The sequence below is a fragment of the Protopterus annectens genome, chromosome 1.part0 (assembly GCF_019279795.1).
Source record: "Protopterus annectens isolate FY-2018-M chromosome 1.part0, PAN1.0, whole genome shotgun sequence".
Classification (NCBI taxonomy): domain Eukaryota; kingdom Metazoa; phylum Chordata; order Ceratodontiformes; family Protopteridae; genus Protopterus; species Protopterus annectens.
This window is the reverse complement of record NC_056725.1, coordinates 1901888141-1901910532: the sequence shown is the minus strand read 5'-3', so window position 1 is coordinate 1901910532 and position 22392 is coordinate 1901888141. Positions and strand designations below refer to the sequence as shown.

General features: G+C 38.1%; 1 protein-coding gene across 1 annotated transcript in view; it reads left to right on the top strand.

Annotated features, from left to right (window-relative positions):
* MYO15A (myosin XVA) overlaps positions 1 to 22392 on the top strand; it is a 1299796-nt gene that overhangs the window by 185924 nt on the left and 1091480 nt on the right. Inside the window, exons 13-14 of the mRNA XM_044070057.1 lie at positions 1709 to 1804; positions 9597 to 9728. Coding sequence (XP_043925992.1) covers positions 1709 to 1804; positions 9597 to 9728 — 228 coding nt within the window. The remainder of the gene's footprint in view (positions 1 to 1708; positions 1805 to 9596; positions 9729 to 22392) is intronic.

Sequence of the window (22392 nt, the reverse complement as noted above, 5' to 3'; positions counted from 1 at the left end):
ATGAACCTTTTGCACATCCTCAAAGCAAACAGCATCAGAACTACTTGATCCAAAGAACTAAATTTTGCTTAAGAAATAAATAGGACATATTGGAGAGACAGATACATTTCTCAGAGAATTTCCATTTTCTGGAGTACACTCCCCATCCATGTAAAGCAGAGTTCCTCCCTAATTCTATTTAAGTGCAACTTGGACCAATGGATGGGTAATCAGAAATTCACTTCTGATTTGGCGTCTATGTCTCTGATAGACAGAGGCAGTCAGTAAAGCATCCCCATATACATAAAATTTGTAGGTCACACAGCTAGGCTTATAAAGGCCCCACTGGTTGCTACCCTGGTATACACCTATATTCTTGATCAATGCACTGCTTCTTCAGATTTTTTAAGTAAGTGTGCTTTTGAAAAATTCAGGCCCTGCGTATGTAGAAAAGCACTTCTATGAATTCTTCAAGATGGTTGCCCTGCAGCTGGACTTGGCCAACTCTCTCCCTATAGAATTGGTGAAATGGAGTCAACTCCTGCCCCATGGGTTGCTCCTCTATTGCCTAGGTGCACTACTCCAACATGAGCCAAGCATGGCACAGTCTGGGCCAAAAGCTCTTGGACAGGGGGACCAGCTGCTGTTTGTTGGGTTTAACTGACATCTAATTAATATGTTTAAACTCATTAAGCAATGCTCATGTTCTGCATGAAACTGTCACTGTTTTCTCTTTCTCTATAAATGGATTACCTAGGTAACACAGTCATGTCTACTATGACACATTCATTGCTTCATACTACTTCATCATTAGTGTCTTGTCTATGTAGTCAGAAATTGTTCACTGCCCCTCACTGGGGCTACAGGAAAAAATTAACAAGATTTTGTCATGATGGAGGAATGTGTCAGTTGGTCTTAGAGTGTGTGTGTGTGTGTGTGTGTGTGTGTGTGTGTGTGTGTGTGTGTGTGTGTGTGTGTGTGTGTGTGTGTATAGATAGATAGATAGATAGATAGATAGATAGATAGACAGATAGATAAAAAGATACAGAAAGACCGAGTCACAATCAGATGTATACACGTTATGTAGAAATATACTTGTGTGTGTGTGTGTGTGTGTGTGTGTGTGTGTGTGTGTGTGTGTGTGTGTGTGTGTGTGTGTGTGTGTATATAACAACATGGTCATGAAGATGTATGTGTAAACACATTTTCTTCAGTCCCACAGATATACATTTACATATACCATGTACATAAAGACAGACAGACATAAATAGTAAAATCAAATTCTAAGATGTCTTAGGTTATATACCATGGCATATATGCATTCAGAATGGAATGTTGTGAGAACAAAAGTGTTATGAAGAATCAAAACGTGCATCTGCCTTTAGACTAGTGACACTGAAGCAAAGTCAGTACAACCCATACTTAGCATTCCAGTTCACTGGTTAGACTTTATGACCACCACAACTGTTCTCATTTCTACTCCTCTTTTTGACAAGTGGCTATCATGAGTGTATGTTAGTTGAGTTCAATGTATATAAATATTATTACGAACTGTGGTATGAAGTAGATGTTTTGGGAAATGGAATGATCGTGTGTGTGTGTGTGTGTGTGTGTGTGTGTGTGTGTGTGTGTGTGTGTGTGTGTGTGTGTGTGTGTGTGTGTTTCTGAGCACATATGTAAACATTTTCAATAAATGTTCCACTGACAGGGTCTTATTTTGTTTTTCCAGGACCTTTCATTTAACAGCTTTGAACAACTGTGCATCAATTATGCAAATGAGTATCTACAGTTCCTGTTCAACAAGATTGTCTTTAAGGAAGAACAGGTAACTTGCCTGTAACTGAATATTTCAAGGCTGTTATATCACTGCATGTGAGACTTGTTTTTATTTCATGTATGAATTCTTTATATGTTAGCCTTTAAGTTTATTTTACGTGGTGTAGCGCTCTATTTTTTAGGTTTGTTGTACATATGACATCCCGTCTCTGGGCCATTAATCAAGGAGCCTGAATCCTCACCACTAACACTGTAGAGGAATGTTCACTTGGAACAAAAATGGATATACCAAGTATTTCTGGATGCAGTTCTCGGCATCAAGCACAATTCCCCCTTAAGAGCACACAGGGAACACATTCAGTCCAGAGGCTGGTTTATTTCTCTCTCTCTCTCTTCAGATCCCCAGTAAGACTGCCCACTGGCTCAGCTGTAGGGATGAGTCTTCTGCTGAATGTTCAAGCCAAGTCGTCCAGCACACTCCCTGTGAAAACAGTGCTTCGTGTCCCTTCTCCAAGCAACTGACACCCACACACTCTTTGAGATTTGATTTGCACACACACACACACACACACACACACACACACACACACAAAAACACACATATATTGTAATACAATAAATCTGAAGGCTGTTCCATTCCTAGAAACCAAACCTAATGTTTGTTGCCTGGGAATCAAATATACAGAAAATCAGATGGCTATGACAAACATGACAGGTGCTGAAAATGTCCTAAGAAAACACCAGAGGCAAGGACTGCTTTATGCAGTGATCCTGAAATATGCAAATCAAGTGTCATGATATTTTTTTAATGACAAATGCCTTTTGCAAAGCCACTTAAATATCACTGGTTATATTATGCTTTCTCTGCCTCAGGTACAGAAAACAGACAGGTATAGGACTTCTGTAAAGTTCTTCTGAAGTAACCAAATACATAGTAGCCAAACATATTATTTGTTTATTTAACAGAAACATGAGGCAATTTCTCTCTATTCTTTTCACAACAAGAAGGTCAATTTTTGATAGTAGTTCACCTTATTATAACCAAATTAAATGCTGGATGCTTTTCCAAATGCTTTTAGATTGACGTCCTATCTTCATTAAAAGATATATAGGTTCATAGGTTAGTACTAGGCTAACTGCCCTTGTGAGCCATTTTAAGCCTAGCCAATTATCCCCTGTGAGATTCAAACCCTGTACCTTGTGTTGGTAAGGCAAACACCTTAACCATTAGGCCACCCTCCTAACTAAAAGGTTGTTCCTCTCCAAGGATATCACACACAAACACTTGTCAAATGCAGGATTCAAACCCCTATCTAACTGCTTTATGTTATTACAGGAGTACGCATTTACATGACGCGCTATACACATTACTAAACAGCATATGCAAGGCTTGAACCCAAGACCCTGTATATTACAATCACAGTAGTTAACCACTAAGCCATTATAGCAGTTTACATTGTCTTTTCAAAAAAGAACCTGGATTTTTGAAATGAATCTGTGAACAGATGGCTACCATGACAAATAATGTTTTCCTTGACATATGGTTTCATTTTGCAAGACAAAGCTGGCTTGATAAAGCTGAAGTCTCATGGAGGAACAGATTGCTAGATCATGGACTCTGAAATGAAGAGCAGTTCAGATAGGTTTAAAGATCTCCCAAAACTTATCCTGGAATGAGGGTAGATTATCCAAGTGCATCTTGATGGATGCTGGTCATCCTGGTCCAAAACATCCCCAAAGCATCCACCTAACAGGTGGAATGGAGACAGAAAATACTTATGGTTCCTTAACATAAGCACAGATATGAGGACATTTCCATTAGTATGTTTTTTTATATGGACTTATGGATATTTATTATTTCTTGATGACAACCAACAAATATGTCGAACAACCATCAAGTATAAACAGCATTAATGAAGTAATGAATATGAAAGTGCAAGAACTTACAGAAGCAGTTGTTAACAGACAGGCCTAGTGCACTAATGTCCTAGAAGTCACAACGTATCTGATTTCACTAAATGACTAGATGACAACAACATTTGAATGAAAATGTTACTGGCTATACCCCAAAACAAAACAGAGCATTACTGTATATTACTAAGATGGACTGTGCAGCCTGAATGGCAGCTTTTGTGTGGTGAGACCTGAGCCACTGTATGCATCCTGACCGATAAGGTGCAATGGAAATAAACACATCCCATCCTGCAGATCATTAACAGTCAGGAACAATCCATGCAAAATTTCTTTAGTTAGCAGTGCATTAGCTAATGAATTCACTAAAGCCTCAGGCTTTTCAGAATTGTTCTTTTCTTTGGTTGAGCAAGACTGCCATCCCCACAGCACACATACTTGCACATACATGCACATACATCACTTTCTTTTATTTTGACAACTGTAATCAGACTTTGAAAAAAATCTGCATGATTCTTCATCAAAGAGTATTTCTTGATCTGTTTATTTAGGAATGTTTTATGCATGCAATATTGTCTACATATCCTTTGTTTGGGGAGTAACAGCACTAGCTAGTGGTGGGAAGTAAACTTACAGGTTTCTTTAAGCAAGGAAGAGAGGGAGTCAGATATAATGAAGCCCAGATTTATTAATTTTTATATCGGAGACACTTCAGGACATACTTTCTGTGTGTGTTGTATGTCTTTAGTATGAAGACGTATGACACACGCATAACAATGCACGAGATTTTAATGAACATTAAAATACCACTTCTTCTCAGGCTACTTGCTTCTGAACTTCCTTCCTGCTCCCATCCATCCTTTTCAAATGCATGTTGAATTGGAGAACTGCTACAACTTTCCCTTTACACATGGAACTCGGGAAGTCTGCACATTGAACCACGGCACTGAGATTGCACTGAGTGCCATAATGCCATGCACTGTCTGTGAGCCGAACATTCCAAATAGTGTGTGTGTGTGTGTGTGTGTGTGTGTGTGTGTGTGTGTGTGTGTGTGTGTGTGTGTGTGTGTGTGTGTGTGTGTGTGTGTGTGTGTGTGTGTGTGTGTGTGTGTGTGTGTGTGTGTGTGTGTGTGCGCGTCTGTGTAAAATGCCCTAGTTAAGTATGGCAGGTTAGTTAATTAGCTTACTGCAGGAGACAAGAGCCTTAACTACACCCTACACCAAATACCAGACTGCTCACTTATTCATGTGCTGAAATGGATAATTTTGTCTATTATTGATTCGTACATTTTGTTTCATTGCTTAATGGAAAAAAATCTTCAAAACTAGTGATACATTTTCAAGTAATGTGAGTTTCAGTGCATTTTCAAGGCGTGTGTGTTTCATGGGGAAAAAAAATACTGTTCTTCATGCTGTCTGTTTTCAATGTTCAACTGTTTTGTTTAGCAACTGGCTGTCAGTGTTTTGCTACAGAATTTCAGATGAGTGTTAGTAGGTCAACTGGTAGCTTACTTGCATTTAGTGCAGAAAGCTGTGGGTTCTACTACCACACCATGTAGATGGATTGCAAATACTGCTGCACTTTAAAGGGGCGGGGGGAGTGTTGTACTCTGGTCTGTGTCATCCTTTAGATGAGATGTTAATCTGAGCCCCCATCTGTCTGTGTTAATGGTAGGTGCTGTTAAATATTTTACATCCACCTGAGCTATTATAATGAGTAGAAGAAAGCTCCCCAGTACCCTGGCCAAATTTCACCAACATAAATACCACCAAAGGTCTCCCCTGAAAAGACATTACTAGCCTAGTGGGACTAACCTAGTCAAAAAATAAATATTTAAATTAACAGTTTTAAATTAAATCCATATCTCTGCCTTCATTTCAAAAGTAAAGAAGAAAACAGTATGCACTCCGACAGTTTTGAGCAGTGTTTATGGTAACTGCGGAGAGAAAGACAAGTAATGGGATACTGGAATGGCTGTTGGGTGCCAGTCAATTCCACTGTCTAGGCCTCCATTTGACCATGATCTAGCTCTGATTGAAACTGATATTACATTCAAAGTTGCTAGTGTGTCTGTGTCTGCATATATATGTGTGTGTGTGTGTGTGTGTGTGTGTGTGTGTGCGTGTGTGTGTGTGTGTGTGTGTGTGTGTGTGTGTGTGTGTGTGTGTGTGTGTGTGTGTGTGTGTGTGTGTGTGTGTGTGTGTGTGTGTGTGTGTGTGTGTGTGTGTGTGTGTGTGTGTGTGTGTGTGTGTGTGTGTGTGTGTGTGTGTGTGTGTGTGTGTGTGTGTGTGTGTGTGTGTGTGTGTGTGTGTGTGTGTGTGTGTGTGTGTGTGTGTGTGTTTGTATGTTGGAAAAGCATGAGATAGTAATGTATGATGAATGCTACAGTTGTAGGATAAGAGAGTGAATGATGTCAGTGGAGTTAATGTAAACAATGTGACAACTGTCATAGATTTGTTCATAGGTTGGTACTAGGCTATCGGCCCTAGGGCCTATACAAGCTTAGCCATAACAATTCCCTGGCTATTTCTTCCCACACTATTTACTTCCCTGGACCCCTGTCTAGCAGGTCAACTGACGTAATCCGCGGGGTGAATTTCCTTTCTCCCATCCAATCGTCAAGGTTCCTTTTGAAGAGGGCCATAGAGGTGCTCTGCTTGACATGTATGGGCAGACTATTCCTAGGCAGTCTTTGTGTCAGGAACCTATCCCCCCAGCATGTTTTGTTTATTGTGATGACAAGGTTTAGATCCCTGGAGCGTGTGGCTCTTAGGGATTGGGATTTCTTTAAGTGTAGCATGTCCAACAGCTGTGGGTTTGACATGGCCTTGTATGTTAAGCAGAGATCACCTCTGAGTAGACGATATGCGACAGAGTATAGCTGGAGTTTTTTAAGGCGGTCAGCGTAGGACATCTTCTTTAGGCCTGTGATTCTTTTAGTGAGGTATTTCTCGTGCCTTTCCAGTTGTTGCAGATGTCTTGAGAAGTACATACCAAATGGGGCATTAATGGGTCTAATGAGGGATGAGTACAGTGGGACAATGACCTCCTTTTTTCTGGATGAAAAGCCCTTAGTGATGAGGTGTACCACATAGAAGGATTTCCTGACTGCTGTGGCGATGTGGTTATCGAAGGTGAGACCATTGTGCACCTGTGTCTCTAAGTCTCTTATCACACTTTCGGTGTTTAGTGTACTGCCACCTATGTGGTAATTCATGGGTACATGTTTTTTCCCAAAGGGGATAAATATACATTCCTTGGCATTGAGCTTGAGCCCATGGCTCTGGCACTAAATATCTGTTTCTGTAAGGCCCTTTTGTAGAATATCCACATCATTTGGGCATTCAATAATGGCTCCCAGTTTGCAGTCATCTGGAAACTTTGTTAGCCAGAGTCCCTTAGTGTTGGCCTGTACTTCAGAGAAGTAGATGCCAAACAAGAGCGGCCCCAGGACTGAACCCTGAGGTACTCCACTTGTCACTTGTCTGGAGCTGGATTTGGAGTCAGCTGCTTTTACAGTCTGGGTTCTGTAAGTAAGCCAGTTGGAAACCCATCGCGTGACGTAGTGATTAATGCCCAGCTTAGTAAGTCTATCTATGATTCCAGAGTGGGGGATGGTGTCAAAGGCCTTGGTGAGGTCCAGATACATTTGGTGGTATTTATGTTGGTGAAATTTGGACAGGGTATTGGGGAGCTTTCTTCTACTCATTATAATAGCTCAGATGGAGGTAAAATATTTAACAGCACTCGTCCATGGCTCTGAAGACTGATTTGAAGAAGTCAATCAGGTTCAGGAGACAAGATCGGCCCTTCACGAACCCAAACTGGGTGAGGTCCAGCTTTGAAGGTTGCCAATGTCTTTGTTTATAAGTTCCATGATAATACATTCCATGGCCTTGCAGATCAGACTCATCAGACTGATGGGGTGGTAGTTCCTGGGATCCAAGGTGGATCCCCCCTTGTGGAGTGGGATAACTGTAGCTGTGCACCACTCAGTGGGCATGAAGCCTGAGGTGAGGCTATGATTAAACATGACACTTAGGTGAGGTGCCAATTCATTTTGTAGTTCATGTAATACACAGCCCAGGATGTCATCTGGTCCCATTGATGCTGTATTATTAGTTTTGGAGAGTGTGTTTTTTACCTGTGTGGCCATTATTACTGGAATTTGGCAATCTTCCGGTATTGAGATGGGCCATTTAGGGGGTGAGAGGGGGGTGAAGTTGGCACTGAATTGAATCTGCTAGGATATTAGCAATATCCTTAGGATCAGTTATTTTAATGCCATTATGTTGTAGCTCAGAGCAGATCTGAGCATTCCCTTTTAGATTCTTGACATAGTTATAGAATGCCTTGTGGTTGTCTTTGGAATCTTTGGCAATTTTATTTTCATAACTAGCTTTGGAGGATTTTATGAGGGATCTCAGCTTCTTACTGAGGCTGGTAAGGAAGTTTTTTGTATCCTAGGATTTTCCTCTTTTCTGCAACAATTTCTTCCTTTTGTTGTAAAGTTTGTTTATGGCAGGGGACCACCAGATTGGCTTCCTTTTTTGGCGGGAGAGCATCTTGGTTCTATTTGGGATGGCATCTATGGTATGGATGCCAGGTAGTACAGTGTGACTTAAAGGGACGAGCACTGCAGTGCATCATGTTTTCATATAGGATTCTCAGATGTGTAACTGCCCCTTGAGGAAAATGAGGAATAGTGTGTGATTGTGTGGCTGCAATGCTCTGAAACTAGATGTTTGACACTACTGATGGAAAATAGATAAAATCAGAGAGACTCACCGGTATTACTCTGTCATTTATAAAATGAACACACTTTTCAAATTAAAATTAAGTTATTTGGGAATAGATCTCAAAAATGACATAGTAATGGCAAAAACTTATTATTTTATTCAATGAAGTGCAATTTATCTGTAGCATTATCACATTTCATAGTTTACTACAGAAAATATATTGAAAGAAATGTATACCGAACATAAAAATGTACTTTATAAGGATAATGACTGTTACATTCCATGCAAGATGAACAAGGCAGAATGTTGAACTATTTATATCTCTCAGTAAAAAAAGCACTAAAAGCATTTTTTTTATTTGTAATGAATCATGCATATAGTTGATTAGCTGACCATGTAAAAATTAAATATTTATCAAAATTGTGAACTTCAACCAGATAGTAATTTAAACTGTAGTGATCAAATTATTTATTGGTTAACACTTTAATTGTCTAGGATTGCAAGTGCTGGAAAGGCTTTCAGTAATGTAACAATGTGGAAATAAGAGTAAATTAGTCCTCCAACAGATATCATTACCATTTCTGAAGTAAATTTTTGCTTTACAACATTTAATGCATGGTAAAAAAAGGCTTCTAAAGACTGAAATTCACAGGTTACCTATAAGCATTTTTTCTGCTATGTACTGGTTTCAGTCCCACATATCTATGCCTCAAAACTATTAATTCAAAGTTTTTGCACTAACAATAGCTTTTTATATTTTGTGACAGAAAGTAGTCTTCCAATATAAGTTTATATCAGATGATATAATAGGCAAGTAACTCTACTTCCCATATCCTCTATACAAGTAGGACAGATACTAGCCAAAGTGGGGAGACCAAATGCACGCTGGTGAGACCAAGGTGTACAGCTATCAGATATAGTTATTTACAGTTCTGTGATGTGAATATTCTTAGGTGTGCAATGCACTTCTTTCATCTTTGATTTTTCCTGCCTTCATGGTTGTGTGGGTTTTCCAAAGTAGCAGTAGTTAAATGAATAATGCTGTTCAATAGCCTTGGAAAATTCTGTTCTACCTAAAGTGTCTAGATTGCTCATAAATATGATGTACCACCATAGTTAGGAGTGCAAAACTTGCCTCACCATAATCATTTGCTTCATGGTCCTCATTGTTGTCTTATTTCCTTGTGCAGGCAGAATATATTCGAGAGCAGATTGAATGGAATGAGATCACATTCACTGACAACCAGCCTTGTATCGACCTCATTGCTCAAAAGCCTTATGGAATACTCCGGATACTAGATGACCAAAGCTGCTTCCCTCAGGTCAGTAGTTTATAGGCTTAATTAACTGATCCTTGGTCAAGCAGAGCCAATGAAGTGATCCCAGGGGTGTATTTTCGGTTACCCATCCACTCGTCAAGGTTTCTCTTGAAGAGTGTTAGTGAGGGGCTCTGCCTGATGTAATTTGGAATTTTGTTATAGGTTATAATTGTCAAATGCCGTAAGGAACCACACATCTCACAATGCAGCACCAAACAAAATACCTATAAGAATGTTTCTCATCAGACATAATACTAGAAGCCTGTATTATGAACTCAACTTATCAGCTCCTACTGTGACATGCATCTCAGACATGGGTGTTATGGAGGTGAATGACATTTTTCCATGCCATAGTTTACTAACAGTAATGTGCAGTTCCTGTGTCTTGCATGTGGCTGATTTTAAAATATTTTACTGTCTTTATGGAAGCTGTTAATGGTTTTGAATTGTATTTTAAGCAAGTTCCATTGATTTTTTTTAACTCTCAGCTTTTTGATCATTGCCCTTGCTTAGACATTAAATCCCAAGTCTAAACTACCCAGTTTTTGGTCAGGTTTCTCCCAACTTCCTATTTCCCTAAACACTGACTTGGGCACAGAGGTAGCAAAGCACTGTGAAAATGATTTTTTACCTCGGAGGTAGACCATGTTGTTGACGTATATTGCTTGAGAGTTTACATTTTAATTACTAATACATGTTATAAATGTTACTTCCCAGTTGATGACCATGTCATGGTAGTCCAAGCATTACAGGCCTGCAGATGTATATACTACTGTATTACTATCACCATTCCATAAGATACATAAATATGCTGAATTCAGATTTCGTTATCTGCCAGTCTGTTACTCCAGTGTTAAAACCCCCCATCCAAGCTATGAGAGGTAAAGGAGACATCTTAAAAACAGACAGCCCCAAATCTGCTGCTAGAGAAATACAAATCATAGATTTTCATAAATGTACATCACTGGAAACAGGACTTGCCAATTTCAGACATATACAATAATCCATTTTTGAAACATGAACAGACAGCTGTAGATAACTGCAGACAGTCCTGATTTAGAAAGCCAAAGATAATGATTACAGAGAAACACCTTCAAAATGTACTACATACAGTATAGTATTTCATTTCTAAACTTATAAAGATGTACTGTTGGTAATGGGACTTATAATCGTAGACAGGAGTGAAAGAAGATTATTGATGTCTGCACATAAATGAACAGATGCTTTGGGCCAACTACATTTGCACATCTATATATATATATATATATATATATATATATAGAGAGAGAGAGAGAGAGAGAGAGAGCAAGCTAGAGGGACAGACAGACAGACAGATAAAGCCCTGACTATGACTCAAACAACTCTGGTTCAGTTAGTGGGACATATGCTGGAGGAGGTGTAGAGGAATAACATGTAAATACTCAGGGGTGAGAACACATGTTTGGGCTGCATGTACCTGCCAGAGAATCCTCAGTGGGTACCAGAGACTCCATGGTGCAGCAGGGCACCTTGTGGAGTTATGTTACTTCCAGAAATGAGTGGCATACCCTTGCTGATATTTATTCCCTGTCAAACCCTGAATCATACACCATGGGGTTAAAGTTTAACGATCAAAGCTACCACAGTCTGGATAATGTTACTGGCCTCTGCTGCTTTACACTCTCCCCAAGGATGAACGAATGGGCCATAAGGCTGTTTACTCCAGGGAAAATGAACTGACCACCTGAGTGAGTGGAAAAGAAATGCTTAGTGGTTACAAGGCCAAGAGAACGGAACAAATCAAATCTGTAGTGAGCAATGTATTAGTGGTTTGACAATAAACAAGGCTACAATTGCCGAACTGCTATTGATAAGGAGCTACACAAGAGTGTAAATTCCATTTCAATAATAGATCTCAGATTATAATGGAATGAATAAGAAAATAAAGTACTGAAGCCTGTACTGCTGTCACTGATCCTTGGTTGATTGTAGTATGGTTATATTATTAGAAGTGCACCAGAACATATTTAACATCCATGCAGTAATTTGTTTGAGGTTCTAAGATAAGTAGAATGTAATTATGCTCTATGTACAGGAATATGAACATTGTGACTCCAGATGGCTGTTCATTACTCAAGATCGTAAGCCAAAGGTATTGATGGGCAAGTGGTCTGCTCTTTTGTTCCCATCTTCTGTGACATGTTCTGACATGACAGTCATTATATTATATTTCAGAATTTGAAATAGTCACTCATAAAATACTAAACTAATACTAAACCATGGAAACCATGGGTGGGTAGTAAAACCAACCAAAAATGGTATAGGTTAGTTTCAACATGAAAAGGGAAGCTGGCTAGGCTTTAAATGGCCCAGAAGGGCATCTAGCCTAGTAGCTATAAATAAACTTTTGAATAACTTAAAAATGTGGCATTGATTTTGCAGTACTTAACAAGCCAAGCCTTAACCTATCTGACTTAGACAACAAATGAGAGGATTAATGTGTATATACACACACAAAGGAAAGGCTGTGGGTTGGTTTTTCTTTTTCCAACCTAAAGAACATCTTTTGGATTAAACATTTTCTCCAGAAAAGGACCTTGGTGCTGTTGTCTCATCTCTATTCTACTGCTGTAATGGCTTGTACATGTAACACCCTGCTGGTGACTTACACCAGCTGCATTTGTCATTGTACTTAGATTTTTTATATTTTTTTTTTTTTTTTTTTTTCCATTTTCAGCCCTCTGCTGTTCATGTCTTCTTTGTCCATATTACCTATTCAATAACTTCTCCTTCTCTTCTTTCTTCTCTAGGAGGAGGGAAGGAGGGAAGAGTTAATGCTGCTATATGCTATATAGTAGCAGGCATTCCATCAGAGAATGGTCTCAGTAGCCTTTTGTAAGGAGAGATCACCATCTCCACTTTAAGAAGGACAGGGCAGAGGAAGCACATGTATGGCTGGTGATGGTGATTGTTTTATTATATATAAGGTGAAGATGACCCCTAACTAACTGGGTAATTGGGGCATGATATGCCTGTGACAACAGTGCATCTCTATTGAATGGCCCACACACACACAAACTCAAGCCCCCACACAATTAAACAAATGGTAGCCTAGGGGTGAGGCAAAATGTGATAATTTCCCCTCCCAGTACTCAGCTCTACCAGCACTTATAGATCTCAGTCACAGTCTGGGCTGCATTTATCTACGCCATTGAGATAGAATATAGAGTTTATATTGTTTTTGTTCGTACGTTTAAGACATTAAAAAATCTTGCTTCTTTTTATTTGAAATAACTATTTCACAATTAGAGTTCTACAGACTGCTTGAGATTTCAGGGGGTTGACTAAGTTTGGATAATGTTGTTGGTGGCTACCCCAATGTTTTGGAACTCTCTGCAGGTGGTACAGACATTTATCCCACTTAATGCAACATTTACTCACAATATGAAAATGGTGTTGATTCAAGCTGTTAAACATACATGGCCTATTTTATTTTATATTATTTTACATTTGTTACCCATAACTCATGATAATTGATGTATAATACAGTTTTATTCATGCAATTCATAATTTTCATATGTTTGTATATTACTGTTTTACACATTTATTACCCTGTTACTAGTCTGCATTTTTGATATTCTGCACTTTCAGATTTTTTAAAAGAGTGCATTTTAAACAAAATATTGTTTGACTGATAATGACACTGATTTAATTTAATCAAGGATGCTCATTGGCAGATATACTTGATATTTTTTATTGATAAGCAGAGTACCTTTGTGCTGGCAGTGTGATAAGACAATCCTCCATCTGAGATATTATGGCCAGAGTTTGTATATAGGATCTGACTGTTGAAGGCATAGCCAGGCAAATAAAATTTCAGGACTGCATGTAGAGTTTAGCTATGTGGCAAGGATAGTTATTTGGTGGCAAAGTAAAACTGGATACCCTGGAGTGCTAGCTAGTAATTATCTATATATTTATTCTCACTTTTAGCTCTTGAAAGTAGTTTAATGACTATCAGATTGAGGTATTGTCATTGTAATGCCCTTCTTCCAGATGTAAAGAGATTTCATGAAAATAAGATAGCTGAACTGGTGGTCAATACAATGATATCACTGAGACAGTTAAGGACAATAAATATGTTTAACAGCCTATAACTCTGAAAAGAAATATTAGACTTCACTGCATGCAGTCTCAGGATAAAGAAAACTGTCAAAACATTAGAAAGACTTCATTTGGACCATAACATTTTAAGTACAACTGCATCCCCAACTGCAAACTTTTGATTTTGCCATGTAAATCAGTCTAGGAGTATATGCTAGAATTTAACACTGAACACTAAGGACATCAAGATAGCCAATGAATAAGAAATGTATTCAAGTACTAGACCACTCAGAGTATACAAAACTAGAATATATGGATATTGAATGGTGTGCCATGATTACGTTCCAAAATCAAGAAAAAGATAAACTTGTTAATGCCTGTCACCAGTGTGAGACCTAATCTTAACTGTGTTTAGGGGGTTCTTTACAAGAGATAGTTAAGCACCCCTAAGCATTGTTAAGATATGGTCTTGTGCCAAGAAACAGATAGCAGACAGGACTAACTGACATACATAAGCAGCACTATCAAATAGCTTTTAAAACTTTTAAAATTGACTCTGCCACATTTCTAAATTGTGGCAGAATGAAGTTTAGAACAGCTTTTAAAACCATTAGTTCTACAGAGGAGCATTATGTTTCTCCCTGCTGTCGGTTCTAAGTACTTTACCAAAATATTCTGTGCTTCTACATTTTTTTCTGTAACTGGTAGTACATGGACCAGATAAAGCTCCATGCACTACAAAGAATTATGATTGAAATTTTGCTCTGAAGGTGAATTTGTTGGCATCCAAAACCCAGACACACAATAAACTGGTTAAGACTGGAGACCCAGTCATAATCCTGTTTTCAAGAGGTGCTTTAACTTATTTCTATTTGCTGATTGCTACGCCAGCTGTAGCTCATATTCACCTTACCCTCAGCCAGTCAGAGAACAGGGATTTTCTCAGCTGGAATTCTGATACAGTGACTCATTCTTGAAGCACTCTGCCACACAGATAAAACTGGTTCACCAGTGAGCTGGTCAGTCTTTTTTTTTCTTCTGAATGATGTTTAGCTGTCTATGTACTGTAACATTACTTGCATTGATGACTTTCAGAAAATATAAGTTTGGGATTTATGCAGTTCTGAATACTGCAGATATAATGACTGAATTATATATTTAAAGTCTAAAGTAAAATGAACCAATCAAACATAGGGTCTGGGGCTAACCAATGGAATTAACCACTGTAGGGTGAAAATGTATATAGATGACTCAAAGTGTCAGTCTGTACATGGAGGTCATTGAGCCCCATTACCCATTCCTTCTCTGGAAAGTAATGCATAGTATTATGTATGGTTTATAAAGAATAAGGTTCTGATTGATTGCATGGAAAGGTGTTTCCTTTGAGATGTTGACTGAGAGATGTAAAACAGTTTGTCAAAGTGTGATTCTTAGAATCGCCTTTCAGCTAACAAACGTCTAGAATGTTATGTTAAAAAACAAAGCATGCAGGGGAAAGAAACGTTAACATTCAACTCCCAACATGCCCAGCACTTTAAACAGTCTTTAAAAATTTTCTGTCTTTGAGGAAGGCAAATGTTCTTGCAGTATTGACAAGCTAAAAACTTTTTCTTTAAAAAAATCAGCCATTGAATCAGTAAAAGAAGAATCCCATTTAGCTAAATGCCTTTTGCTGTTGTCTGATTGGTTAGTGCATGTCAAAAAAAAAAAAAAAAAAAATATGTGCAAATTGTCTAGAGAGGTATATATGCTAGCAAATTAATGTTTAATGTTTAATGTTTAACCTTTACTAAGACTCATATCAAATACACAAAAGCTTAGCATGCAGTCACGTGACACTTCTGCAAACCACTGGATACATTCTTTAGTGACAATTTCAGTTGCCATTTCTATTACTCTATGTACAAAAGATCTATGAAACTTTGGGCATGGTCGCTGGAAATGTTTGATATTATATGAAAGACATGACATTTTATAAATCAAGGCACATATAAAACCTAAAATAAATCCTAATTACTAGACAGAGAAAATAAAACCTAAAATGAGTCCTATCTATAACTCTCAACTTCTTAGAGCAAGAAATCTGGATTTCCTGCAAACATCTGTACAGTTGAGAGGTATAGAACTAGTAGACAATGAAAAAACAACCTAAATACCTCTTATCTGAAGAATCATGACAGCAAGATAGTTCAGGCCAGCCTGACCCTCTGATCGTTTTTACCTTTTAAGGCATTGATACCAGTGAGAGAACAGAGTAAGAAATGATATACAGAAAAACAGGCTTGGGAGACTGCATGCTCTAATTAATGACAGTGAATGGAGCAGAGCCGGGGATGGGAAAGGTTGCCTCTGGATTGATAATGTCGCCATTCATAACAACTAAGAACCTTTGCTATTAAAAAATAGATCTTTATAAAAAAAAATGTTTCATGTCTTGTCATTTTTCCATATTTGATGAGTAATTATTTTGCCAGGATTACATGAATGCTAAACTATACAATGTTGCTTCTGACAAAAGCTTTCTGGTATTGTACAAAAGTTAGCATTTATTTTATATTACTGTGACTAAAATGAAAAGAAGGTCAGAGACAACTATAAATCACTGAATAAAATGGCTAATTCACTATAAATAAACAACATTTCTACAACAGTTTCAAAGATTATGTATATCTTTTACCACATTTCCACACATTTAAAGTTCCAAAAGGCAACCACCAATTTAAAACATAAAATCAGTTCAAAAGATTTTGGGTCATTCAGCATTCTTCCTGATCTTTTACTGCTGGCATGTTGTAATCAGATCTGCTTGACTTGTGAATGGGGTAGGACATGAGCAATCACTGTAAAGAGTGCAGTAAATGACGCAGTAAGGGTCTAGAACAAGGGTGTCCAACAGGTGACCCTAGGGCCACAATCTGGCCCACCAAAGCATTTTATTTGGCCTTTGGTATGTCCTTCAACAATCTGTTTTGACTGGACAGATATGTGTAGGATACAGTAATGTGCCCCTAAACCTTGCTAAGTATGGTAAGTGGCCCCTAAACTGTATGGCAAGTGGCCCCTGAGCAAAAAAAAATTGGAAGTCCCTGGTCTAGAAGCTACAATGTAAATCAGTGCAAGTAAATGAAACAGAAGCTTCAAAGGTAGGAGCAGGTTAGGCACAATATCTCTCCACTATAGTTAGTGACCCTGGGGAGTGTCAGTCAGACATCCATAAGACCACACATCCTTCTAGTATCCTGTTTTCACTAAATGCTTCAGATAGTTAAAAACATAATAAAATGTGATTAACAGATATCAGTGCTTTTTGTCATAACAACACTACATTCACCCCTTCTTGAAAAAAGAATGTTGCCAGCGTACCAGGTTAAAAGCAGTTCAGGCATAAAATTTCATGGCTTTTTTTCCATTTTTTTTTTTATTACAGTATGACTCTAGATTTACATGTACACTTTCATTTTAAATTACAACCATCAAGCATTGGATAATAACCATAAACAAAATTATTTAAACAGGGAAAGATCAAAACATTATATCAAAAGTACCAAGAGATTGTGATCAGGCTTTCTTGATCATCTTTGGGAGTTCTCCTTGGAAAAGAAAACAAGTTATGTAATTTTATAGCTGTCATAGTCTGTAAGATGTACTGGTCTCCTTGTCACATCTTGGACGATCTGGTCGCAGTCTGCATACCAATATCAGAGTGCCCAGAGATGCAGTTTGTTTCAAAGGCAAAGTCATATCCAGCAGCATATGCCAGGCTCATGTGGTTGTTGCTGAATGAAAAAAAGTTTCATAAGATAACAATGCCTTGTCAAACTATTGCTTCCATTTGCAATAGTGATTGCAGGACAAACTCTTTTACTTTATGACCTTCTAAGGTCGTGGATGGTAAAAAAGGGAGTCCTTGTTCTCACCCAACAATTTCAATAACAGAAACAGTTGAATTCAATCTCTTGATATCTGTGCAGGACTTCATTTTAACTTTTTTATGAAAGCTTTTGTGTTTCACTAGCTCACCTGGCCTAGGTCTTGATTGGATTACTGGTGTTAACTTGTTATTACAGTTGTAAATAATAACACTTGGCAGATACACTCCAGCTGTTCGGAAGGAGCACACTTCAGTATACACTCAGCATTCTGTTATCATATTGTTTCCAGAAGATGCTTCTAATTATTTGATTCATGACTGCTTTACATATGTTTGTCATGAACCATTCTACAATATCACTGCCTGCTCTTACAGTGGAGCTGTTCTGCTGCACTGACCAGATAATTTACCACAGAATTTTTTCAACTGGTGGCTTTTAAAAATGGTCCATTGTCAGATTTGGTGGAAACAGGAGAGACAAACAATGAAAAGAATTTGCCTGTTGTTAGTATGATTCATTTGGCTGAAGGGGAAAGTTTTGGTTTGACTGTGAAATATCTGTAGTATTCCTCAGTCATAACTATCACATGGTCATTGATACTGATATAATTAATTTAATATTTCCAAGTATGTGCTTAGTTGAGGACAGTTAATCTTTTGCCCATAGATGAATGCCTTATTAATAAAAGTTAAAACTCTTTGGTTCTGGACCTTAACCTTATTTTTAAAGTTGCATCATAGTAGTACTTACAGCTTAAATATGTCAAACTGAAGTGCAGTGTGTAAGGTGTCCTCAGGAACAAAAATGAGGAACTGTAGCAGACTCTGCCATTTTGTTTTTCATGTAATGCATAAAACGGACAGTGAGTAAAGTGCTTTGAATGCACAAATGTTTATGTACACATCTTTCAAATAGTTGTCTGTCTTTTAGGGCTTCAGACCACAAATCTCACATAATAGTGAAGACAGCCAACATATTCTCTGATGAGTGTTGATTTATTCTTCACTTGTCAATGGTCTGTTTTACGCAGTATGGAGTGAACCTGTCCTCATTTGAGATTTGTAAAAATCTCTTTGGTTAGTCGAGATATCAAAGCCATTTCTTATTGTTTAGATTTCTGCATTACACTACAATGAAGTTTACCTTTGCCACAGTAAGCATGGCTGATTTGTTTTTCTTTTTTTGGGGGGGGAGGGGGCCTTTAATCTTAGTCAAGATGTCATACATCAGTTTGTGCAGTCAGTAAGGGAAAAGTAGTGATGACTAACTGGCCGATGCTGTTTGTTCATTATATATGTTAGATGTTGTTACAATTTCAACTTAGATTTGCATATATTTTAATGTGAAAGGTAGAAGACAGTTACCCTCTACTTTTTGTCCATATCTGACACCAAATTCATCTGGAAAGTTTTCCTTTTTTCTGTTTGGATGCATCTTATCCTTCATCTGTTAAATCATTCCTATACAGAGAAAATAATCCAGAACCAATGTTATACAGCATGCCATCCATTTCTGACATTACAAGGCATTGAAATTATAGGAAGTAGGTTTGCTAAGGAACATGGGATAACTCACATGTCTGACTTACTCTGGCTCTAATTCTAGTGTGAAGTTAAATGTTTTGAAGTGGGCTCATGATAAAATGTTAGCTACGGTTTGGGAGCAGCCCCCATCTCCAGGACAGTAAACAAGGCTCCGGTGGTGGTGGTGGAGTGTAGCAGGTGGTAATATAAGTCCTGCACAGGGATGTGGTGTAATTTGAACAGAAGTCTCCTTTCCCCAATCCTCTTTTCTCCTCACTGACTGTCATGAAACTAGCCTTAGGACCTGACATTATTTCATCAGTGAATCACTGAGATCATATTAAACTTAGGGAAGAATAAAGCATTTCGGAAGGTGGTAATGGCATCTACTTAGAAAGGCAATATAATCGAAGAGGGAAATGAACTTAAGAGCTAGAGTCCTTTGGTTAGCTCTCAGAGAGAAATGCTATGTTCAACATCATCACTATTAGGATTAATTTCAATGGAACCTTGAATACTCAAGCTGAGCACTACCCATGTGGTCAAAATAAATTGCCAGAATGCTTCGCTGATGCTTGGTGATACCCAGATTAGTATCAAATTACTTAAACCATGGGGAGGGGTACATTTAGTGGCCCTTTGAGATTGGTAGAGGTGAAATAAACAGGAATGAAGAAAGGTTGAAGGGTGATTCACCTAATGTCATAGCTGAGTTAGTACCTATTAGTTCCTTTAAAACCTTAAACAGTATGTGAGCCTTGGCCCACAAATACATTTCTTGGACGATTAATATACAGGGAGAGTTTATCACTTGGTATCACAGGGTGGGTTTGCAGCTGAAGAACCTATCAAAATACTGAGATAAAAGTTTGACATAGCATGGGTGATTTTCTTTCCAAAATTTCCAGTTTTTCCTTTCAGCTTGGCTTGGTGCCCTGTCAAACTGGCAATTTGCTATTGGGACCTAGGGCATCCGCAACATGTACGTAGTTTTATCGTAGAGCTGGGTTGTTGTTTTATCTGTTGAACTTTGTTTTATTATCAGGTATAGTTGGTATTAAAGGAATGCAATGTACTTTGTGACATGATTCCTTCCTAAATGAGGCAGCTGCACAACATTTATAATCAGTGGACTAATAGCTAGGCCTTTAAACATATTATCTCGGACTATTAATGGCATGTGCAGCCTCATAATGTAAGCTAGTCTCCTTCAGCATTTGAGATGTAATCATCCCAAACTTCAGTTACTCCAGAAAACTATTTGACAGTTTCTTAATAGATCCTTTTGTTCCAAGCCCTTAACCCTCTTACAGGTGTCATGCATCTGCTAAGAGTTGATCTCTACCTCATGTGCAGAACCTCAACTGACCTTATCCTGTCAGACCTATTGCATATTTGCAAGTGAAATGAGGGCATAAACATCTGATCAAGAGATCTATATCTCTTTTTGAAACATAAATAGAACATGGTGGAGGGATAGTAATGTATCACAAAGAATGCCACTTCTTCGGAATCACTTTTCTCTCCTCATAAAGCAAAGTAATTCTCTGGATGAACGGATGGGTAACAGCAAATTTACCCCTGGTTTAGCATCATTCTCCCAAATGGAGAGAGCCAACATGTAAATGTTCTGCTTGTGAGGATATCAGAGATTGTTATCTGTGCTAGCATGACTAGCTGAAGTTTTGTAAATACTTGTAAATAATTGTAATTTACCTTGTGTTATATATGCCAGCATGACTAGCTATCATTTTGTAAATAAGTTTATGTTTTTGATTATTACTTTGATTTATGTAGGATGTTTGAATCAAACAGTGTTCTTCTGGGTAACCAAATGTACATGTTTTTTAAAAAGAATTCTGAATGTAGGTTGTGCCAGACAGCTGACCTAGATGTGGTGTCATCATGTGCCAGAGCTGAAAGGAATAGAATCTCCACAGCAGCAGTTTTGTTTACTTTTTAAAGTCTGGCGTAAGAGAGAGTAGAATTCACATAACAGCTTTTTGTGACTTTTAAAAAATTCTGCTATAAAAGCAGGTTTGAGTCAGTTAAAGTTCAGGTGTTTTGTAATTGTTTCCCCAAGTAGTCCAGTGGTTATTGTTGTTTTCAAGATCAGTAGTTATCACCCAGAGTTTTCCAGAGCTGTTCAGCAAAAATAGCAGGAGTTGCTGTTCCAGTCACTAAGGACCAGACAACAGCCTGTAGAGTGGGCATAAATCCTTATCTTGCCTGGCAGAAGTAAGAGCATCATCTTGCCTTGCTGAGTTAATTAGATTAGACAAGGACAGTTAATATTTAGCTAGCTAGGGAACTATAGTTAGATAGTTAAATTATTTTTACAATCAGTATAAAATCTATCCTACAGTATTATTTTCATAATTTCTTTGTGTGAAACTCTGTGGTTTATTACAGTTATTCAGTGTATACATTTTTAAGTCATGTTATTTATGATTAAATATTTTACTAACTTTTATTGCAGCTTTTTATTTAGAAAGTACTTTTAGTAACCTGAGAGTGTTTATGCCTATTGTGATAACACCAGGGCTACTCTGAAAAGCCTTACTGCTTGTATTACATGCTACCATTTATATTAATATTTATTTTACCCAATATAACTGAACATCCCTTTTAAAGGGTAGTGTGGTATTTGACTTGTGGCAGCCATTACCCTGTAATTTGGGAAAGAGGACATAGCAGGTAAATCCATGCCAATCTTTCCCAAAAGTGTTTGTATGAGTGAATATCAAATATTTAAGAGTGAGTGTGTCAAATACCTAGAACTGGGTCACAGTTCTCTGCAGTGGTTAGTGTGAAGACTCATTTGGGGACCTGGAGTGAAGCATAAAGTCCAGTCAGCCTGTTCTCGGTGTACTCTTAGGGGACATTTTGTATTTCTATCCCTGCTTTCAGTGACACACCCTTACCAGAGACAGTGGTGAGGATTGAGGCTCCTTAGTTACTACCCCTGGTTTAAGTGGGGTCTTTGCATTATTTGGTGGCAATGGTGTGGGACTTCAATTGAGCTTCAGTAGTCTGTGGGCAGTTGTCACCGAGGTCTGCACTCTCAACAGCCACAAGATAAACATGCAGACTTCAAGTTCACAACAGTTTTAATTATTTTTTTAGCCAGTTTAGTCAGGGACAGCAGGCAAAGATGTCAGTAGAGGATTATAGCAAGCTGACAAGGAA